The 22,026-nt window shown below is 41.6% G+C and overlaps 1 protein-coding gene across 5 annotated transcripts in view; it reads left to right on the forward strand.

Moving 5' to 3' along the window:
* qkia (QKI, KH domain containing, RNA binding a) overlaps positions 1-22,026 on the forward strand; it is a 79,862-nt gene that overhangs the window by 18,302 nt on the left and 39,534 nt on the right. For all 5 annotated transcript variants that reach the window (XM_085258191.1, XM_085258193.1, XM_085258195.1 and 2 more), the window contains exon 2: positions 12,749-12,891. In XM_085258191.1, the coding sequence (XP_085114317.1) occupies positions 12,749-12,891 (143 nt within the window). The remainder of the gene's footprint in view (positions 1-12,748; positions 12,892-22,026) is intronic.

Here is a 22,026-nt window from a genome sequence, read left to right on the forward strand (position 1 = left end):
TTGAGGCATAGCGTTGTATCTGGCCACTGACAGGAAATGATACTTTTCTTGAACTCCCTCCCGCCCCTTCCAGGTTGTGGAAAGAGGAAAAGGATACCTCCTTTTTTCACCGTCCAGAAGGCGAGCGTCAACACAAAACGGGCCAAGACACACACACACACACACACACACACACACACACACACACACACACACACACACACACACACACACACACACACACACACACACCACATCAGCAAGCTTCCTGACTCTTCATCCTGTTATTCTTCCCATTCCTTATCTCATGCTCTCACATCTTGTGGAGCTCAAAGAATGCATCCTGTGCTTCACTTTACATAGCATCCTCTGCATTGTTGTGAGGTGTGTGTGTGTGTGTGTGTGTCTGTCTCAAATGTAAGTCCTGATTTGTAAGCATAATGCCTGGGGCGTTGGCGGATGAAATGCCTGTTTGCGTCTACATTGACTGAAACATTAAAAGTTGAGTTAAATGGGCAACAAGCAAAGTAAGAGAAGGGTTCTTGTGTGTCACCACACAGCACAGTCAATCTTTTGTCTGCCAGGTGGAGAAATGAGTTCCCGCAGGATGCAGAAGAACAATCTAGTTTTTCTGTGTGCTTGGGTTAATACTAATTAACCCACAAGTTTTAACAGTTCCCATCATAACTAAGCATAGTTTGTAGGGTCTATGTAAGGGAAGCAGATGCGCTTTCTCCTTGTGCTGCTGCTTTTTTGGGGACAAAGTATTTCCTCTCAAATTTGTGAAACCATTTTCAGCTCATGAGGCTTCTCTCTTAAAGCCAGCCTGTTAAATGACTTTTGCTTTGGCTTCCAATTTAACGCTACATATCGTTCCCTCTTTAGATGGCAAAAGCAGCAGTAAAATAGCCTTTGCCTGGTATTTTAGAAGCAGTCTGAGTCTGCATTTGTGTGCATTAGGTTGTCTTTTTTTCTCTTTTTTTTTTTCTAGCTGAGCTAGCATGTTGGGCTACTTTTAAAGGTTAACTGAGGAGAGTATTAGCACCAAACTTTTTTTTTTTTTTTTTCAAAACTGCTGAATAATTAGCAATGAGAAAGAGGTTTAAGCTTTCTGTTAAGTACCGTGCTCTCCGGTGCTTCCTGTAAGGGAATTGTATCTGTGTGAGTGTGTGAAGGAAAGTAAACAGTTTCCACAGCTTTCCACCTTGCTCACTCCCCTTGGGGTGCCTCCCTGAAGTGTAAATGTGTGAGTGCGATTGCACTTATACGTTTCGACCGATCAGAAGTCCCGCCACGCAGGGAGTAATGAACTTTGGCCCCTCGCGGGCAGCTATTAAGAGTAAACCATTATGGTTCGGTATTGAGCTGCCCTCCCCTGCCTCACTCTGTATGGTAGACCCCACGGAGTGCACAAAACTGGCACACCTCTGGCTCATTGAGCTGCCAGCTTGCCCCCCACCAACAGACAGCCCCATAAAGCAGTTCCACATCATCAAATGTGATGATCCCCTTTTCTAATTTTAGACTGAAGTCCTAATAGCTCTGCAGATACTGTGTGAAACAGTAATTTCAGCCTTGAGCTGAGGGAAGTGAGGAGGATAGGGCTTTGCAGTGTCTCATCTGGGAAACATGTAAATTATTCACCTTGTTATTTTGGCCACATATGATTGATTGGATATCAGACATCTTTTCTTTTTTTTCTTTTTTCTTTTTTTCAAATTTGTCATTAAATAATGATTTTATTTCATTATTACGCTACGGTATGCTATCATTTCTGTTTGCGTGTTTCCCCCCAAAAAACTACCACATATGGTGCCTGTTTGGGCTATTTTGTTTAGAATTGGGTTTTAAATGTGCTCACTATTTATTTGATTTACACTGAATCATTACTGTAGGTTAATCAAACCTTTAAATTATCTGAATACTGCTACAAAAAAAATGTCCATCATGCCACTCTTGTATTAATCTATGCGCTGACTGAAGCATATTTGTAGTAATGGATGTGAAAGTTTGCTAATACTATTCTTAAGTATTTTATTTATTGATTTTATTGTTTTATTTATATTTTGATATTGTTAGGGATGATGCACTGATTGGGGACCATTTTTAATTTCGTTGTACCTGTAACAATGACACTAAAGACATTCTGATTCTGATTCTATCCCAGTTGTTGTTATATTTGTCATATGACTTTCTTCTTTGGACACTTTGTTTGCATGTAACACAACTGAAAATGTCATTTTGGTGCAGATGAAAGGCGGTCCTGATGTGAGGACAGGAGTTTTGGAGACATATTCCTCTTTTTACCATAAATTTGGTACTTTGTTTTAAAATGTAGTGCCATATGTAAACAAATATGGCAGGTTTTAAAAAGAAAATGTTGTGGAATGGCAAAAGATGGCAAATAAATTTTCTGCTTGTCTTATTTATTTATTTATTTTTACATTTTTTTTTCTTCCAGACCATCCCAAAGGCATTAACCTTGAATGTCTTTGCAGCTTAATAGCTTTAGTAATCACCTTTTAGTAATAATCCTGTTCTTTTTTTATTTGAGATATGTACTAAAACAAAAGGTGCCAGCTGTGAGATCACAAAAGGATATTTGTCTTAACTTTTTCAGGGGTATCTGCACCTGTTCAGCTTTCACTGCTGATGGGAGTTATCAAGTGACAGCAGTCACTCTAATCAAATGGCCTCTTTTGTTTTACAAGGGCTGTTTGCTGCTGTGAGACGGTAAAGACATTTTGTTGATTTGTTAGACAACCCCGAGTCTTTCAAAGTTCACGCACAGAACTATGTGCACGCTGCTAATGTGGTGCTTTTTTTTGACTGTTCACAGCACTTTGCAAGAAAAGAAAATGTCACTGAAATTAAAGTGATGATGCTTTTTAAAAATGAGATGGATAGTTTTTTTTATTCGTCTTCGAAATGCTGTAAACAGGAAAAAAAAAAATCTAAATCTGATGATTATTGGGTCTGCCCAGTGTTTGTTTGTTTTTAAAATAACAGCAAGCATCCTAGGTATACTTGTGCAGTTTTAAACCCCTTGTAGAGCTTTTTTCTGTTTTTTTGTTGTTTTTCTTTTTTTTTACTGTTCTCTGGATTTTAGGCTCTCTTTATTTTCTCTCATTATTATACCATCTGTTGTAGAGCTTGTTGTTTATGTATGTGACGATTTTTTTTTTCAAACATTACAGTCATTATCAATCTGTAGAAGGAATTTGTGGCCAGTCAAATGCAGATCTGCAGGCTGTTCCTGCGTCTCTATCGCCTCACCCTTGGCCACACCTTTCCTGTGGATCCTCTCTCCTCTTCTTCACTGTCTGTTTACGCAGTTTAATCACCAAACTAATGTGCAATGACACACATTTTTTACAGCATACCGTCACTGTTTGTGTCAGCAGTCGCAGAAAGCCATACTCAGTCTGGCACTTCTTCCCCCTTCCTGCATGCAGTCACTCTGACAGCCTCAGGAAACCTAGCATTTGCTACAGGTTATGATTAATGGCTTTACTGATTGCTGTTTTTTTTTTTTTTTGGCCACGAAGACACCTACACACCCCGCTTTGAGCATATATATTTTCTTAGGTGACTAGAGAAGGCGGTAAACCATGACACCCGACGTCACAGTGTTCTGACGTATTTGTGTGCAGTTTAGTCTGACTTGATGACTTCTGAGATTAGTTTCGCCACCAACTCTGTTTTCTGTGCACATAAATCTTTTGCTTTCTGTTTCAAGCATGCACACATTTGTTGTAATAATCCTAATGCTCAGCTATTAAAAGTAGATGACGTTATATTAACAGGCTCACCTTTGTTACAAACTACAACTTTGCAGCTCAGTTTTCCCCCTGCTCTCAGTCATCATGATAAAATAAATTCACCAGTCAAGAGTCGTGAGACTGTGGAGAACAGCGTAATGTAGAGCAGCTGTGTGTTTCTCTAATCTCTGTTTTTAATCTGTCTTTTTGTCACCAGACTAAATATAAAGCAGTGGCTATTAAGGCAAGCTAGAAGAGAGATGTAGCACCATTTCCTTCTTGTTTCCTGCTGTATTTGTTCAGCAGATATTCTCCGAGGCAGTTTCCCTCCTCCTTCCGTGTGTAGTGTTATTTCTGTGGGTTCACTGTCTCAGGGGAGCCTTGCCTATAAACACACACAGGCTCATTAGCTTGTGCGTGTGTGGGTGTTTTAATGTTCGGCTGGATGTTTGTTTTTATGTGTATCATATGTGCTTATGTGTGCATTTGTGCGCATGATATCAGAGCATTGGTGAGCCCATAGCTTAAATGTTGTGTGAGTTATTATCTACGTGTGTGTGTGTTTTCGGGCAGCTTCTGCTCATTATTGATAATCAGAGAGCAGAACGTGCTGCTTTCAGGGAGTGAGTTGGCTGAGATATAGACGTGTGTGTACAATCGCACAGCATTTATGTTTGCTGCTGTTTCCCAGCTATAGTTTATGTCGCAGACAGAAATGGTTACCGTTGCTGTATGTAAGGTTTTTTTGTCGTTGTTCGTCCATCCCTAATTTGGCTGAAAGTGTAGCTCCACTCTCTCGTGGCTTGCACTTTAACCAAGTGATGGGTAAAAGTGTGTTTGTGAATGTGTTTTCTGTGTTTCTTTTTTCTCTCCCTCTTTCTTTTTTTTTTAAATTTTTTTATTTTTTTAAACCAGGCACAGGCAGGAAAGAATCCAGAAACCTTGTTATGCCAGTCGTTTATTTAGTGGCCTATCTACTTAAAGACCTGACGCTGGAGCTTTCTACCCAGCCTGCCTCAGGAAAATCCCTGACACACAACATAAATCTCTCCCTCTGGCTGCAAACCGCACCGTCATTTCTGTCTAGAGCCTTTTAGTCCCCCCTCAGCCTGTGGGGGTCAGCGCTTATATCCACATGTCAGGGTTAAGCAACTGTGTAGATAAGTCGCTGTAAAGTAAAATTGAGATATACTGTATTTTTTTTTGTGTGCTACTTAGAATTTGACAGTTGAGATGCATTAGCATTCACAGAGACCTCTTGGCACAAATTTTAAATTTAATGAGTACTCTTCCGAGCCTTTCGCAGTACTCTCGTACAATAAAAAGTTGTTAGTCGCTGCAGTTGCATATCATTTCTCCTGTCCTGGTAGAATGTTGAGCAGCCCCCTATTATTGGAGCAACCCGTATGTAAGGGATGGGTGACAAAATCCTTTGGCCTCATTCTGCCCCGAAATGTTCTGTGCCAAAGTTTATATTGTGCTTCAGCTGTCTGGGTTGCTCAGACTAAGTGTATATCTTCCAGCAATAAAATTGTATTGTGCAAAATTGCCTCTCTGTATTGCTGTTGCTGCAGGTCAGCAAAGAGACAAACTGTGAATTTTGTGCTTAAAAGACAAATCTTTGTGCGGTCTGCCGGGGACAAATAACACTGTGCTTTGCTCAATATAGCCACATAACCATTGCAAGAAACACGGCTACGCTGCTAATAGACACACTCGGGTGAAGCTTTCGCAAATGATCGGTGTGTTTGATATAGCCATTTCCAAAGGCACAATACTGGCTTAATTGGCTTGAATAATGTTGATCCACAGTTATCTAAATCCTCTTTGTTCAGTGTTGCTGCTGTTTACTTGGAAACCATAAAGTCACATGAGCCGTGATTACCTTATTCACGGGGACTATCAATGCGCAACAAATGACATTTCAGACATAACATTCGGCACTGATTAATAAAGATTAATACACTAATTAATAATGATTAAATTACATTTGTTCCCCAGAGTAAAGAATTTTATATTTCAAAATGTAAACTTATTTTGGTTACTATGTATATAAGACAGCACTCATTAACAGCGCAGGAATAGACTGTGCATGAACATCAAAGGATTTAGCAGTGTAGGCCTACTGTTAAATCAAAGATATGTAAGTAAAAATAAGACGGAAGCATAGGGAAACTTTTTTTTTCTCCCCTCCACAAACAGGGAGGGGTAGCGAGAGACAGCTGTGAGTTGACGATAAGACCCAGAAATGCATACGTTTTCATGGCTCAGTCAGCCCCACCAGTGCGCGCTATACTTCTGCTCTCTGCTTTAAAAGAAACCCCCGTCTTTCATATGCTTGGCCTGCCAAACCCCTAAACTGTTGAAGTGGAGTGTCGTCTTGGATAAAGTCGTCTGTGCCGTGAATAAAGGGCAGGAATGCATTAAATGCCCAAATCCTTTCGCTTGCAAGGGGTACCCAGGCTTTGTGATTGCTGAAGTGCGCAGCTTTTAAGTGAAAAGGCTTGTTCCTCGCCCGAGTCTTGTTTCACTCGGCACCGCCACATTTAGGTGTATCTTTGATTGCTGTAGTTTTTTGGATGCGACCGCATTCAGTCTATATTTACCTGAGATCCCAGTCACTCCCCCCTCCCCTGTTTAAAACATGAATTGAGCATTCATGCACGTGCAAGCATGAAGAGGATTATTATTATTATTTTTAACACTACAGGTTTTTGATCTTAAATCATCCTAAACTGGAAGGACTGGCTCTGTCTCTCTGCAGGGTTGAACATTTGATCATTTTGGCTTGAAGATTAATTGGTGTTGGACTGGATCTGCTTCAGGTGCCAGATAATATCAGGCTAATGCCAGGCATCACAAGGCATCTAAAGCAGCTTTCCTTAGGCAAAGCTGATCACACTGATTGCTCAACCATTATATTTCTTTTGCTTTCACTCCCGCTCTTGACAGTCTCTCACACATGCAGAGTACTTACTGGGACAGATGTGCTCTGCATGGTCAGAGGACGGTTTGCTGTGAGCTACAGGGTGAAGACAAAGCATTTATGGAACGTGTCTATTTTTGGGCTCTTAATGGACTTGCTCCCATTCTCTTATGGAGCAGGTCTAGTTGAGTGATGTTCACCTGTCTTAAACCTGATTACAGGATCTCCTGCTGGACCTCTCCATTGTTTTTAATTTTACTCTCGCTCTTCTATTTCCTCTCTCTTTGCTCCAATTTTGATCTCCCTTCCTCTCTGTTTCACTCACTGTGTTTTCTTCATGCTGTGGTTGAATACATTACCTCAGATTCCAAACTTGACCTACCTCACTTGGCTATTCTTTCTCGTCGTGTGCCTTTTCTCATCACAGGCTCATGAATTGTTTGCCCTAGTTCAGCATGTGCTGCCCCTGTGTGATCATGTTTTTAAACATCTGGCTGGGTAAATGCAAGAAAAGCTTCTCTGTCCATGTCTGTGAGTTTGCAGTGGCCAATTGTGATTGGCTGACAGTGTCACAGACACTTAAATAACTCGATACACATAATGGATTTGCGCTCGATCTTTTGCTTCAGTGTGCACATAATTCCCAAGTCTACCCCCCCCTTTTTTTTTTTTTTTTTTTGGTGCTGTGCCCTGACAGGGATATGGTTTCTGTTTGGGACTGCTAGTCTGACTTCCTGCTAAAGAACCAGTTAGAAGCAAAGGTGGCACAGTGACGCTGCCTTTTCTCTTCAAGGCTTGTTGTTTTGTTATATGAGAATGAGATTTTTTGTCATTCTGTGATGTAGCTTCACCTAATTCATCTACATTTTCATTAAATGTCGAGGCCTGAGACGATCAAAATCACGAGGCATTATCTTGAGGATCAATTGGCTTTAAAAATCACCACATGTATGGCTTTTGTTTTGTTACACGATGTCACCATATTTTATTTTGCCGTAACTTTAGATTCAAATTAAATCTACAAGTAAATAAAACCAAGAGTCATCAAGTGGCTTATATCTTAAGGGTAAATTAGGATTAAAAACACCATATGTATGGTCCTTATGGTCTCTACAGATCACTTACAGTGACATCAGGGTACCCAAGAGGTTTTCTGCCAAACAAAAATGACCTGTGCGATATCAGAATTTTTTTTTTTAAAGGGTTTTATTTATTTCCTCATTACATACATGTTTAATTTATAAAATTCTCCAACATAGCAGGAAATCCACTGACCTCTACATTTACCCAGGTGTGTTTTTAATTGTCAGCGGCAAAAAACACCCCCTGAAATATGTACGTTCTAGTAATATGACCCCTTGAAATGGACACTGAAAATCAGGCATCTTCTTAAATTTCAATAAAACAAAATCAAATGTGATTTCTTTAACTTCTCACAAACTTTGTCAAAGAGTTTGATGTTATCACATGATGAGGCCGTGTACAAAAAAGTGCATTTAAGCCAAATGGAGACAGCCACACACTGATGGTAGGCTCAAATAATTGAGCAGATGTTGATTTAAGATTTTTCTTTTTTCCCGATCAGTTTTTTCTTCCAAGGTCAAGAATGAACATTTCAGTTAATATCCACTCCCCAAACCTCACTGAATATGGGCTCCCATCTTACAGACACTTCCTCTCCCATATTTCTCAGTCCACTGCCTTTTAAAAGCGCTTCACCTGCCCTTCCTCACTCCCACACCCTTCCCTTTAGTTACACGTCTCTAACCATTGCTAAGATCACGGCAAAGATGAGGAGAAATTGTCTCTTTTGCTTGACAAAGGGCAGACAGATATGCAGCCTCAGTCTGTGACATTTTCTTTTTTCACCGCAAAATTGAGAAGAAAGGGCAGAAGCTGAGAGAAACAAAAGAAAGAGAACGATAAAGTGAAATGCTTCTAAAAAAAAAAAACTTAAATTGAGGCAGAAAAGAGCAGCGTGAGTCTAGAAGAATTCAGCTGCACTCTGCTTGCTCAGCACTGTGGTTATAATTCTCTGTCTTTGTATCATCAAACCCTCCGCTGTGCCCTCACCCTGCTCTCAAGGTCAATACTTGTTTCTTCTTGACAGATGTCTGAGTAAAAAAACTAAACAGATATATTATGCTTTCTTCCTGTGTCTATGTGGAGCCACCCCCACAGGTAAATAAACACACAACTCTTTCTGTCAGAGTTGTCTGTGTGAAGAGCTGAGTCAGGTTGGAGATGACACACTGAGCTGGGTGATGTGTGACCATAGTTGCAGGGTTTACTGTGGCATTAGTAGGGTTTTGCATTTAATACCACTTATCAAGAAAAAGTCTCATTCAGCGGCTAACGTCTTTTCTCACTCCACTTGATTGTCTCGTCTTTTTACCCCCGTCTCTTTTCTTTTCCAAGAGGGTGACACCCTCCCAACCCCCATCCAAGATAGTGATCCCACATGCACGCTTTGTTACAAAATCAGCCTTTTCTGCCGGGGTGGACAGCTAGACAAATGATTTTGTCGGCCGTGCGAGGCAGGGGGTAATTTTTAGGTGAGCGCAGCGCTTCAGAAAAGAGTTGGCGCACAGAAATTAGAGGTTGTCAAATGCCGCATGTCTCCATTGATGGCCCAGCGCGGCCTCCTTATGTTAATGTGACATTTCAGCAAGAGGAAATAGAATTAGAAGAAGGGGGTGGGGAGGCCGCTGGTGGTTGTTGGATTGCATTGTCACATATGAATACCACCTTTGGTTTTCTTTTGTTATCTTGAAGAAAAAAATAGTTCCCGGATGCAGACCTAGTGTAATAAAAAAAAAAAAAGTAGATATAGGTGTAATGGTACGTGTATTTTTCTTGAATTACCTCATAACAAGAGTGGTTACGATACAGTTACAATAAGGATAATAATACAGAGGATTCTGCTGATACAGTATCGGTACAGTATCTGTCAAATAGAAGCAACAAGCAGGAGATGTTTATTTATTCACTTCAGTTGTGTTGTTATGTTATGTTGCATTCTTCTTTACTGTGTTTTTTTGTTTGATTTGTTTTATGCTTGACACTAAACCGAGTTTCTCTTCATTGACTGTTCACAGCATTTGAGTGCCTTTATTGTTACAGTTGAACTTTTGCCAGTCGAGCACGTGTGAATGCATTTGTAAAGTTTTAAAAAGTTAATGGATTTTTTTGTGTGTGGATGATTTCTCTGCTGTAGAGAAAACATACTCCAAATATGAAATTCATATCAAGCACAGTTACGCCCTCTTATACAGAGAAGTGATTTCTTAATTTAAGTTACAGATCTCTTCTTTAGTTGTCATTGACTTGCTTTTACTGGTGTTGAATAACTCTTTTTTTCGCTCATTGTCTTGAGAAGGCTTATAGAACTTGGTTTTAGTTGCACTTTAGTGGTGATTACTTATTTTTAAGGAACGAAATTAAACCTGCTCGTGTTCAGGTTTTTCTGATTCAAGGGTTCTTTAAAACACAATACATGTTGATTTGTTGTCAACTATGTTGCCTTTCCTGTATGTTGTTTGTTTTGTCCTTCTGTCGTGGTCTACTCCCCGTATAATGTGTCAAACCAAAGCTAAGACGTTGCCTGGCTGCTGTTTTGGTTAGGAGTGATGTAATCTGTTTTCTGTGCAAGATACCATGAGGATGAATTCATCTTTGGGAAGGGCTGGGAGTATCTGTGGTCCTCACAGTACTGAGGTCATGTGGTTTGGAAAGGAGTTGGGCCGAGTCTCCTGGCTGCCTGTTTGTACTCTTCCAATGTCTTCTGCAGGTGCTGTCCACACAGCTGCAGACCAGATGTTTTTTAGCTGTGTGCTGGTCAGTGTCTGTGACCTCACTGGTGACAAATTTTTAGTCTCATTGCCATGTCCGGAGATAACTCTTTTTCAGTTTAGCAGTAAAAATGTTGTATCTAGGTGTCTTGTAGGACATAAAGTCAATATATGAGGAAATATATTTTCTCCACTGTCCAAAAATTAAAACATTTTGTTGGCACTTTTAAACCACAGCACCGGTTGCTGTTCATAATACGAAATTAGATAAAAATGCAGGAAATTTCTTTTCTTCCTGCACCAAGTTTGGAAATGTGTCACAATTATGTGATCCAACAGGAACATTGACGGGTAAAATAAGGATGACTTTATTTTTGACCACTCATTACGTTACTGTGAGTGTAGTAAAAGGTTTCCAACAAGTATTAATCTGCTTAAGATGACAGGAAGAGAAAGACATGCCTGTGAATGTAATTGAGACATCGTCAGGGAAAACTGCTTTGCTGAGATTTGTCGGGACGTTTTTGCCCTTTCTAATGCTGCTATTTTGTCTTTTGTTATAATTGCAAATTTTAACAAGCAGCTGATGATGCAAGTTTCACCCCACCTATCCAGTTTTGCATAGGTGCAGGGTTATGCTTCGCCTGTCATGCATGCCTTACTGAGGGCATCTATAGTTGAGTGTCAGGTTCCCCTGCTGCAGTTTAATATAGAGCTCCCTACTGCCAGAAGGTCTCATGGGTGATGGAAAAAGTGCCTAGCAGCCGCCCCCACTCCACCCTGCACACACGGTTCCTTGAGGCCTCGCCAGCTCTACAATTTAGTTCATGCTGTTTCATACTAGAGGTGGGTGACATAGCCACAAAATGATATCACAGTATTTCAGGAAAAGTTGCAATAGTGATATTTATGAAAATATAGAAAACAAAACTACTGAACAATGTTTTATTGCTTGCAGCTTGCAGGCAGCAGCATTTAGAAGTGCAAGAAATGAAGGGTATTTGTCATTAATGACAAACTGCCTAATTCAAAGTGTGACTCTATTGGGGAAAAAAGGTGTCAGTGTCTTGGGTTGAGCTCTTTAACATTGCTTGAAGGTCTCCTTTACAACCATGTACCTGCTACAGTAACATCCATTCACTGTTTGCTCTTCTTGTCATATGGAGTGCAACCACTGAGTTCTCTAGCAATGGTTGGTTGACTCATTTGTTTACTTTGGGGTCACATATGACCATCTGCTAGAATGTGCTCCTCACGTGCCTTCTTAGCCTGGTTGTACTCGAAGGCGTGTTTTCCTGTACGTGCTATGGTGGAGAATGTTGAAGTAGCTTAGTTTTATGTGCTAAATCATCATCAGAGGTTTGCTGTCAAACATGTAAGAGCTTGTCTTGTTGTGCACGCTGGGGGAAGGTAAACACTGTCTTACTATGTCAGTGATATTGTTATATGACAATTAATTTTTTAACATTTTGTCACGTTAACTTGTATACCAGTGTTATCGCAGATCATATGATTATGGCACAAACGTCAGAGTGCGTCGTCTTTGCACTTTTGGATTCACTATGACCGTACTCTGAGGGTAACCTGGAAAGCAGAAATATGCCCTGCAGCAGCTGACCCTCGTTTCACTGTCACATACCAGGACTTGCAGACACACTGGTTTGATTGTATGCATCGGGCTACACATGGAGTAAAAATGGGGTGTGCTGCTTGAACATGTGTATGAGTGAGTCGGCAGCATGTGCGTGTGGAAGAGAGAGAGGTCCATTAGTTTTATCTGATAGGGGGATCAGATCTAAAGGCGGCATATACTTAAGCCTTAGTGATTCCCCTGTATCTGGTCTCCTGCTCAGGCTCTTGCACAGGCTGCTCTGTTAGAGAACAACCTCTGAGGGGAAAGAACAGAAAGTCGGTGGCCTTAACCTGTAAATAGTGCAGTGTTTAACTTTTGTCTCCGGCTCATAGACTAACTTGCACACAATCACAGATTTGTTGTTTCTACTCAGAGCAGTTTGTAGTAGGAAAAAATGCCATTTTCTGTAGAAAGCAGGAAACATTAATGCTCACACGTTTTTATACTCAAAGGCTATGTTAATATTAGCCAAGTTACGCAGTTGTTTATCTGTAAAAGACAAACATTACGCAAGGCAAAGATTTGTATGCTACATTAGGCTTTTCCCCATAAGTCAAAATCAATATGACAGTGATATATCTAGCACCGTTCTTTTTAAGTGTCACTGCTCTGTTTTTATGCAGTTGCTTACCGCACTTTACATATTTTTGTCTTTCAGAGATCAACAGAGTGCGTAAAGACATGTACAGCGACACAGTGAATGGCCTTGTGGACAAACACCCACTGGAGCTGCCCGAACCAGTCGGACCCATCGTTCACCTGCAGGAAAAACTGTTTGTGCCTGTCAAAGAGTACCCAGATGTGAGTATCAGGGTTACACGTCTCTCACATTTGCTGTTGCATCACATTGCTAATAATATCAGAGCATTTGCCTGAATGGTTGCTGGATTAATATTTAGACTGGAGCCAGAGGAAAGTGTATTAAAGAAGAAATCTTAATCTTATCGAGAAACTAGATTTTATTTTTCATATAAGTTCATGTTAACAGATAAAGACATTCTTTCACATACTGGTCCTTGTGCAGAAATACCTCTACACACACTGTTGGTCCTCTTGCCTTAGGCCATGTGTCTTTGTGATGTGTCATCATGGGAACGACAGCTGCTGATAGTTCTGCAGTCTGTCAGCACTGAAGACATATCTCATGACTGTTGTAAGCACTTGCTCACTGCTCATGCACTCTGCTCTCAGTTCTGTTCTTTTTCCTTTCAGTTTTTTTGCTCTTTTAAAAAAATATATTTTAGTTGATAAACATGCAGTCCTTGACTTGTTCTTTTTACTTTATTAGCTGCCCGACTTACACTGTGTGCACCAAGTTGTTAATGTACTACTGATACAACTTTGTCAGACTGCACACTAATTTGGTCCTGGTCTGTGGAAAACGCAGCATGCTGGGGTGTTTATGAGCCAACTCAGCAGCAGATTAGTGCTGCGAGAGAAAGCGGGGGATTGAAAAAAGAAGCATCAAGAAAAGTAAACTGCAATTTCATAAATATTCAGTAAAAGGGAATGAAAATCTTTTAGAGTAACCACTTGGTTTTTACTGTGATGGAGAGATGGATGCACACAGTTGGGGCAGGGGGGGAAGCAGCACACGGTGGAGGTACCATGGTGTTTCTAGAGATGAGGAGGATGGTGGCAGCACAGAGCAGAGTGATATGTGTGTCTGCGTGTAAAGCTTTGGGACGTGTGTGTAAGGCGTTTACCACAGTCGGCCACATTTATGTGCTCATGGTAATCTTTGACGCACACATGAATGATTGTGTCACGTCCTGAGAAGCAGCGTTTCTCTTCATAATCCCAGCAGCTGGCAGCAAGGAAATGAATGGAGGGAGGTGACGAGGATAAGAGACACCGTAGAGCAGGCCAAGGCTCAGTCGGGCATGGATTGCATTTTCCCCCTGACAGAATTGATAAAAGGCACCAGGGACTGGCTAGGATCAGCTTAGCTCCATCTCACCCTGAGACCAGGCCCAGCGTCTGCGCTCAGGCTCTTAAGGGACTTCCAGCCAGTTTAAGTGACCCTTAAGTGTTTGCCTTGTAATTGTGACATGTGTGGTCATAGCTGATGTGCAGTTGCCTTTAAGAGCATGGTGGTCGTCTTAGTGAGATCATCGACTGTGACATGCTGTTTAGAGATGATGCCTGCTTTCAGTTACTGCAGAAGTTTCTGTGTTCTTTGTGTGTGGGTTTTGTGCTGCACAGGAATGCAATTTTTTTTTTTTTTTAAGCGAAGAAGTTCAATAAAAATGTGTGAAGCAGTGGGTGCCACCTGTGACTGTAGAGATGCTAATGAAATAACACACACACAATCTATTAAAAGTGCAGCATCCGCAGATGACCCTTGGTGTACCCTTCACTCGCTTTGCTGCACTGCTTTGAGCAGAGCAGGGCTGTAACTCTTGTATTCTGTTTATAAGCTGTTTGGAAAGCTACTAAATTAATTAGGCTTCCCCCTGGTGGTCAAGATGACTCACTGATGACCTTATCAGACACAAATTAGCACACCCACTGACATGCACATAAAGAAGTGTGAGCACAGATGAACACTGAAACTCAGTGACACAAAAATAGGACATTTTTCAAATTATTTGTTTTCTGCTTTCATTTGGTGAACACATTCAAGCATGGCCATTCAGTCTGTCAGCAGGGAAAGAGGACAATGGCAGACTTACTGTTAAATTTAGATGTGATGACTGCAGTTGGGAGAAATCAGCAGCAAGTCCAGATTAAATGATTGTTATTTTATTTATTTATTTATTTATTTATTTTAGCTCTCCTGTTTGGAACACGTGCAAAACTTCCTCAGCATGATTGCCAAATCATATTTGTGTAGGTGCCAACAGTAATCTTGTGCCAGATATGTAATTTTTTTTAAGGCTACCAGTTGAAGTTGAAGAGTAGTCATCCGTTTGATTGTGCTGCTGCTCTCGCTGCTGTTTAGGATTTTTAAGTTAGTGGACAGAGAGGAAATAAAATCTGGCATTGACTATTTGAGCAGCAGACAATAGGAGATAAAGTGTTGCTGCGCATTAAACTGATTTCCCAATAAAACAGTTAAAATGGTTGTCTTAACACGGAGAGACAGCGGTTCTACAGTTTGTGCTTTTAAAGATGATAAAAAGAAGAAGCCTTTAGTCTTTTAAGAAAAAGGGGGAGGAAGCACGAGAGGATAGAAAAGAAGCAAAGGGAAAAATGTCCCTTTTATCCCCATCTGCCCACTTCTAACGGATAGGAAAGTGTAATGAAAGATTATTAGACTGGGGAATTTCACCATCCTTTTTACATTTCTGTCTGATTTCCCAGAGTCCTCCCACTGAAAATCCATGTATGTGTGGCTTGCTGATACAAGTCTAGGCTCTCCCAAGAAAACGGAGAATGATGTTCCAAGTCTCCTGTTTTGTGTTGTTGGCATCTACTCACCTGCCGTGGAACATTTGTCATCATTCATGCCGTTTCCCCATCTGTGGAACTCTTGGCATCAGTTTTCACTTCCATTTAAAAACTCCCTTTATTCATACTATATCCTTAGGCTGAGGTTACGCGCTCTCTTACGCTTTCTCTGTCAGATCACCTATGTTTACCCTGCTCAGGTTTCACCAGTAGATAATTAGATTGTCCTGGTGCCTGGATGCAGTGCGGCATGTCAATTCTACCAAAATAACTTGCCTCGCCAGCACACTCCTACTCTAATTCCCTTAAGTGTGTCCCTCTTCTAGCCTGTGTGCCCCACATCTGTCTGTAAATGTGTTTGTGTATGCGTGCGCCTCCATCACTCAGTCTGCCTGCGCGTCTGTCTCCCCCACCCCCTCGCCATTCTTCAAAGTCAGCCATTTCCCGATGTCGTCAGCGGTGCAGAACACTGCGAAGCGTCACTGTGGTGACTGCATCTTGACTGACAGCTGAGTCGCAGGCTATCTGATAACTTCAACCTTCAATTAAATGCTATCTGTGGCTCCGCTTCTCTTCCAAGCACACGCTCGCATACACATTGATAGGCAGCTGACTGACAGCTCAGCATGTCATTTCCGTTGACCTTGAGGCGTCTGATAGGATGTGTGACATATCTTTTTAAGATGGTGTCTGTCTCCACTTTATTCCCAGTGTATTTGTATGTGCCAACTCTTAAATGCCCAGGTGGGTTGTGGGCAGGTCACCTGGTGTTGAGAAATGCTTAGGACTGAAAACACACGCGAGAGGTGGGGGGAGACACCTCTGCTGTGCTGACTCTGTGAAATGAGACCCTCAGTTGGATGTAAGCTGTTGAGCAAGTGGTAAACAGGACCGTCTGAACTTGTCACAAGCTCGGGGGCATCCACAAGACGAAAATGATCACTTGTATAGCCAAAATTGTTTATTTAAAAAAAAGGGGAAAAAACCTAGCTAGGGACACCCTAGCTAAGTCTCTGCTGTTGGTCTTTTCTGTTTGTCTAGTGTTCTGGGTGTTGTCATGGCACTTAAGGTTGTTTACCCCAGTAATGAAATCCTTTTAAGCCCCTGTCCCATTTCCGCTCTCTCACCACACCAGCTGTCTCCAAACCAAAGAACCTCACAGGAGCAGATGTTTGAAGTCCATGCGAGTTTCTATTTTTTCTTATTTTTTAAAGTTTCTAAAAGCAAATTAGTCGATCTGTAAACTGCAAATAACTCGTCTCCTTAATAGAAGCAAATATTTTCTCTCCTTATATTTGGAGAAAGCACCGGGGGGATCACCAGCCTTTCATTGTTCCAAAGAATTTAAGCTTCAAATGAGGTTTTTAACTGTAAATCTTGTTGCAAATAAGAAAAAAAAGACAATAGAAAGATACTATATTTTCTATACATTGATGAGTTGGTTTAAAAAAAAAAAAAAAAAGGGAGAGAGAGGGAGAAAAAGTCCATTAACTATTTGAATTCTGAGTGTGTTTGTGTGTGTGTTCATGTGTTCTGTTGGATCATGGTGCTTCACTGCAAGGCACCCAGATTTGCGAACAGCAAAGAAAGAGGCTCTGGTGGTTTGAGCAGACAGAATGTCCTGGCCCTCTCTCTTTCACTGCGGAAAAATTGCCCGGCCAAACCAGCCAGGTCCCTGCACAGGGAAAGTCATTAAGCTTGCTCCCATGAGGGTGTCATCACTTATCATGCCAGCTCCTGATATCCTTCTGACCCCCTTAAGTCATTACGAGTCCTGGAAATGTACCGCCCCGCACCTCACCTCGACACACTGGTAGAGCGGCAGAGAGGAGGATTTTGATAACTATAGCTAGCCAGCCATGCGTGATGCTGATAATTTGATGAACGGATGGTTTTCCAGTTAGCCGTTTGATAAGAAGGTAATTACAATAATAATTTAAGCAGCGAGAACTCTATTTGTTGTTGTCAGTTAAAATGACGAAGAGCAAAAGTATAAGCTATTAGACGTGCTTCCGTTACCGCACTAATGCCAGCTTGTGTAGCAGCAGCGTGTGCTTGCATACTTTGGGTGGATGGTGCCACGTGCTGCTTTGGCCCGTCCGTCTGTGCATCATTAAGCTGACAGATACGGAGGGTGAAAAGTGAGAATCAAGGACAAAATGAAGCAGGTCGACCACACCGGAATCAAAGACTGCACTGCACTGTCGTGTCAGCTTGTATCAATAGTGCTACACTACCTGCATACATATACTAGATCACACTGATACAGGATTTTTGAGCAAATACTAATATCCATGCCTTTGACTTAAAAAAAACAAAAAAACAGAGATAGCTGGCAAGACCTGTCCTGTTTGGACTCTGGCTCAGGTAATAGAGCGTTTCGTCTAACAGTCGTAAGGTCAGTGGTTTGATCCCAGAGTGTCCAAGTCACCCCTGATGGGTCCATCAATTTGCATGTGTGCGATAACTGGAAAGCACTTGAAGGCACTGAAAAAAGCACTGTATCAATGTGTGGGAGAAAATCACTTTTAATGCTTGAAGAGTGCTGTGTAAGTACCAGGATTTTACTGCTGAACAAAAATCTTGGATGTAAATATCAACTATACTAATTTGATATCTGTGTCAGTACCAACATTATTTGTTTTATTTTTTATTTTTTTGAAAGACAATCTCCTGAAGGAATCAACAATTTATTGGAAATAGCTCATAATGAGAGACACTGCTGGGAGATCTAATACGCCAGGATAAATGCTGGATATCAACATCAACATTACCGAAAACTTAACAGGAAGTTGTTGCATCACAGGGTGTTGCTAGAAGCAGATCAGGCTATGAATGTGTATGACTAGCTGTTATCAGTTACATGGTTGGCTGTCATATTATGAATCAGTACAAGTGAGTAAAGAAGCTGATGGCTAATCAGCTGATGCAAGTGTGATTTCACAGCTTTACCTGAATTTGCATAATTCTGTTAAACTGAATGGATATTGGTGAGATGTAACTAACCGGCATCAAGTTTTCCTGAGAAAGCTAGCATCACACGAATAACAGTAATCCACATCTTTCTCGGTCTTCTATTGATTCATTGTGATTATGTAACGTTTAACCATAGGGGTGAGGCTGAATGTAACTGAGCATGTTTCTACTTGTTTATTTTTTATCCCAGCTTCTTGTTTATCTAAAGGGTTACAAACTTTGCTCGCTGCTTTCTTTACTCACATCTTCCAAACTTTGAGCCAATATCAATCTTTATGCTTTCCATCTCTCCGTCCTCACTCGTCTGTATTTCCACCCTGCCTGCAACCCCGAAATAAACCCAAACAGAATTATCAAAGGAGCTATGGATTAGGCACTAAATGCTGGGTGTGCTGAATAGAGAGCTTTGAAGTCTGTAGGGCTTTGAGGTGTAAATGTCACCACTGGAATCTAAGTCTAATTTTCACTCCTTCATCAGCCTATGGCCTTGTCCTCTGTCCCTCCCAAACATCAGGTATGCAGGTTTCAGTAGTTTATACACCTGTCTGCTCCATTTCATATTCCTTCTATACTGTTTTTTGGCAGGGGTAGGGATCAAGCAGTAGTGTGAAGGTAAATATGATGGATTATTTCAGTGATGCAACACTAGAGCCCAAAGATAAATGAGTGACTAAAAGCAGGGAGCTTGTCTGTGATTAAATGAAAGACCTGTCCACTACAGGGGTGGGGGTCACAGATAAGCAAAGGAAACGCCAAGGTCCTGACAAAGAGGAAAAGGAAGCCCGCAGAGTTTCCAGAAGCTATGAATGGATACAGAAGGGAGGATATGGAAACAAAAGGGATGTATTTTACCAACTAAGCGGGCTGGTAACTTCTGTAAAGCCTCCATAAACTGGATATCATTGTTTCGCAATAATGCTTTCAGACTTTGAGGGAGGTTTAGAGTAAAGTAAGTGAAAAGATGGGGAGAGATGATGGTGCCTGGTGTAACCAGGTTCCTCCTTTCCATGATGCATTGCACTGAATGAACTATTCCTCATTTCCATAAGCCCAGCAAGGCTGGTTAATAAGTGATTGGTATTCTGCTCCTGGCCTTGCCCGGCTCTTCGATAAGCCTTCCACGCACACAGTCAGAACCCTCAGCATGATCTCATTTCCTGTCTCCCCACCACCACAAACAAACGCCGTCAAAGGCACAATTGTTCTGCTTCTGTGAGCATTGTTGGTGGAACTGCTGTTTTTTCTCAGTAGTTCACACAAAACCAGAATGCCCGTGCACACAAACCCGTGCAGCTCTGTATGCCGAGGGTGTCTGTAAGAGTTCACTCCATACATTGTGTCACACACGCTCACAAACACACAGTGACAGAGACGTAGATGCACACAGCATAACCCGCCTGTGGAGTAGCGATAACTGGGACTAAACAAAGGCCCTTTAATGTCAGTGTAAGCCTTTGTCCTGGAGGGGGCTTTGTGAGTATGAATGTGTGCGCATCTGTATGTCTTTGTGTTTACACATGAGCTATGTGTGAATACTGTATATGTTTGTATTTGTATTTTGTTGTTTGTTTTGTTTGTTTTTTGTGGGGGGGGTGAAACTTTGAGAAAACTCAGATAACGTGACACTGAACTCAAGAACTGAAGAGAAGACTTCCATTGCAATTTTCTACTACTGTAAATAATCGAGCCCAACCCCCCTCCTTTTTCTTTTTAGTGAGGAAAATCATAGATCTGTTGACGATAATCAATAATAAAGCTCTGGAAGTCCAGACGAGAAAAATGATGGCTCCCAGATGTTTTTTAAGTCTGCAGAAGCACGGAGTTGATTTAATAGCAGGAAGACAGAAAATGAAAGCTAGCTTGATAGTTTAGCAGGCCCGGGTGAAGACTGGATAGTGCATTTGGCAGTCAGGGCACAGTATCCGTCCTTCTCCCCTGTCTGGCTGTACTGAGTGTAGTTCCTGGCAGAGTCGAGGGCCCTGTACCCTTCTGATAACTCACCCGCTTGGCTGTTCATTGTCTCTACATTCCAGTGGCTGAAAATGGAGGTCGCTTTTTTGTAAAAGCATATCAACATCCATGAAAAGAGTGTCAAACCCTCACTGCAGACCAGGGAGCAAAGCGAGCCATCCACTACAATTAAAATGCTGAGCTTTATTCTGTTACTGAGTAAATGTGGCTTCACTCTTTACAGCAGTGTTACATTTCAAATTGCAAAGTTTAAATATGATAGGTGGCTGCTTTGTTGAAATGCTCGCGTAGTCACGTCACAGCAAAAAACTGAGGTGTACTGCCAGCTTAACATATATATGTATTTTTGAAACTTACAGGAAGAAACGTGAAGTGTGCAAACAATATATGGACATGTGAGACAAAGCCAGACGAGGCACGTGGCGTTTAAATAGCTGTGCAGAGTGCTCGCTGGGTTTTCTGCTTTTCCACCAGTCTTACTCAGCTGTACACAGGAACCCCTGCAACTCAATAGAGACAGCACCACCGCAAGAGGGCCTGGGGCCATAACAATCCGCACACTTCTTTTATCTGCAAGGACCCGTCAGATGGAGTTGAGTAGTTAGCTTGTCTACCTGCACAGTGTGAAAAATACGAGAATGCGCCGGTGCTGGCCTTTCTTACTCATAATCATTTCCCAAGTAGTGGTAAAACAAGATGTGGCATCATAACTTTTTCCTTTCTTTATTTCTTCCTGCTTTCCTCCTTCGTGTCACTGCTCTCTGACAAACACAGCATAATCATGTTCACATTGTACACCTCTGCTGTAAAAAGGTGAGTGGTTCGACTAGTTGCCACCTCAGAGTTTTGATCAGATATTCTCCTACCCCCTTCTATAATCCGATGATTTAAGCTTGGTGTGTAATATATATGTATTTAATATATTCACGGTGAATAAATCTGTCAGTTTTGGGACTGATGGGTTATATTGTAGGTTTTAAGGCCAATTGGAGCTGTCACATGTCATATCTGCACAGAAATCTACATATACATTTAGATTTTTTTCTTTCTCTTTAACCTTGTATTTGCTAATTTGATAGCAAGCATTTTTCAAATATGTCACCACTGTTGTTAGCAGAGTGTAACACACATCACTGTAGCTTGAGTTTAGTGGGTTAGAAACTGTGTGTTTGTGTGGTATGTGTAGGAGTACCACAGTACTCAGGGTTCACCCTCGTCTGCAGCGGGAGCTGTGATGCAGACAGACAGCTCTCTCTTCTGTGCTTCTCGAGGCTGTGCATGCATCTGTGTGTTTATGTAGAAGTCAGAAGCAGGCCAACATACCTCGTTGGTGGCTGACCTCCGAGGACAGGTGTCCTTACATCCTTCAGCTGGCACACACACAAATGTAGCCCCTGTGCCAGTTTCCTGCATTCGAGTTAACCAAACGGACAGTTGCCTTGTGACAGAGAAAAGCACGCTTGCAGCCTGTGTAGCAGCACGCCATGATCGTCTGTGGGAGACTCCAGTCACAGGGTGTGTCTTTCCTGTTAGAGACAGGCCAGGGATGCAGGCAAAACCCACCGACAGGGACTAGAAAAACAAAAGGCCCGGAGT

The sequence above is a fragment of the Mchenga conophoros genome, linkage group LG19, assembly GCF_057382185.1.
Source record: "Mchenga conophoros isolate Kocher_MC1m ecotype Shallow Benthic linkage group LG19, M_conophoros_male_GT1.1, whole genome shotgun sequence".
In the NCBI taxonomy this organism is placed as follows: domain Eukaryota; kingdom Metazoa; phylum Chordata; class Actinopteri; order Cichliformes; family Cichlidae; genus Mchenga; species Mchenga conophoros.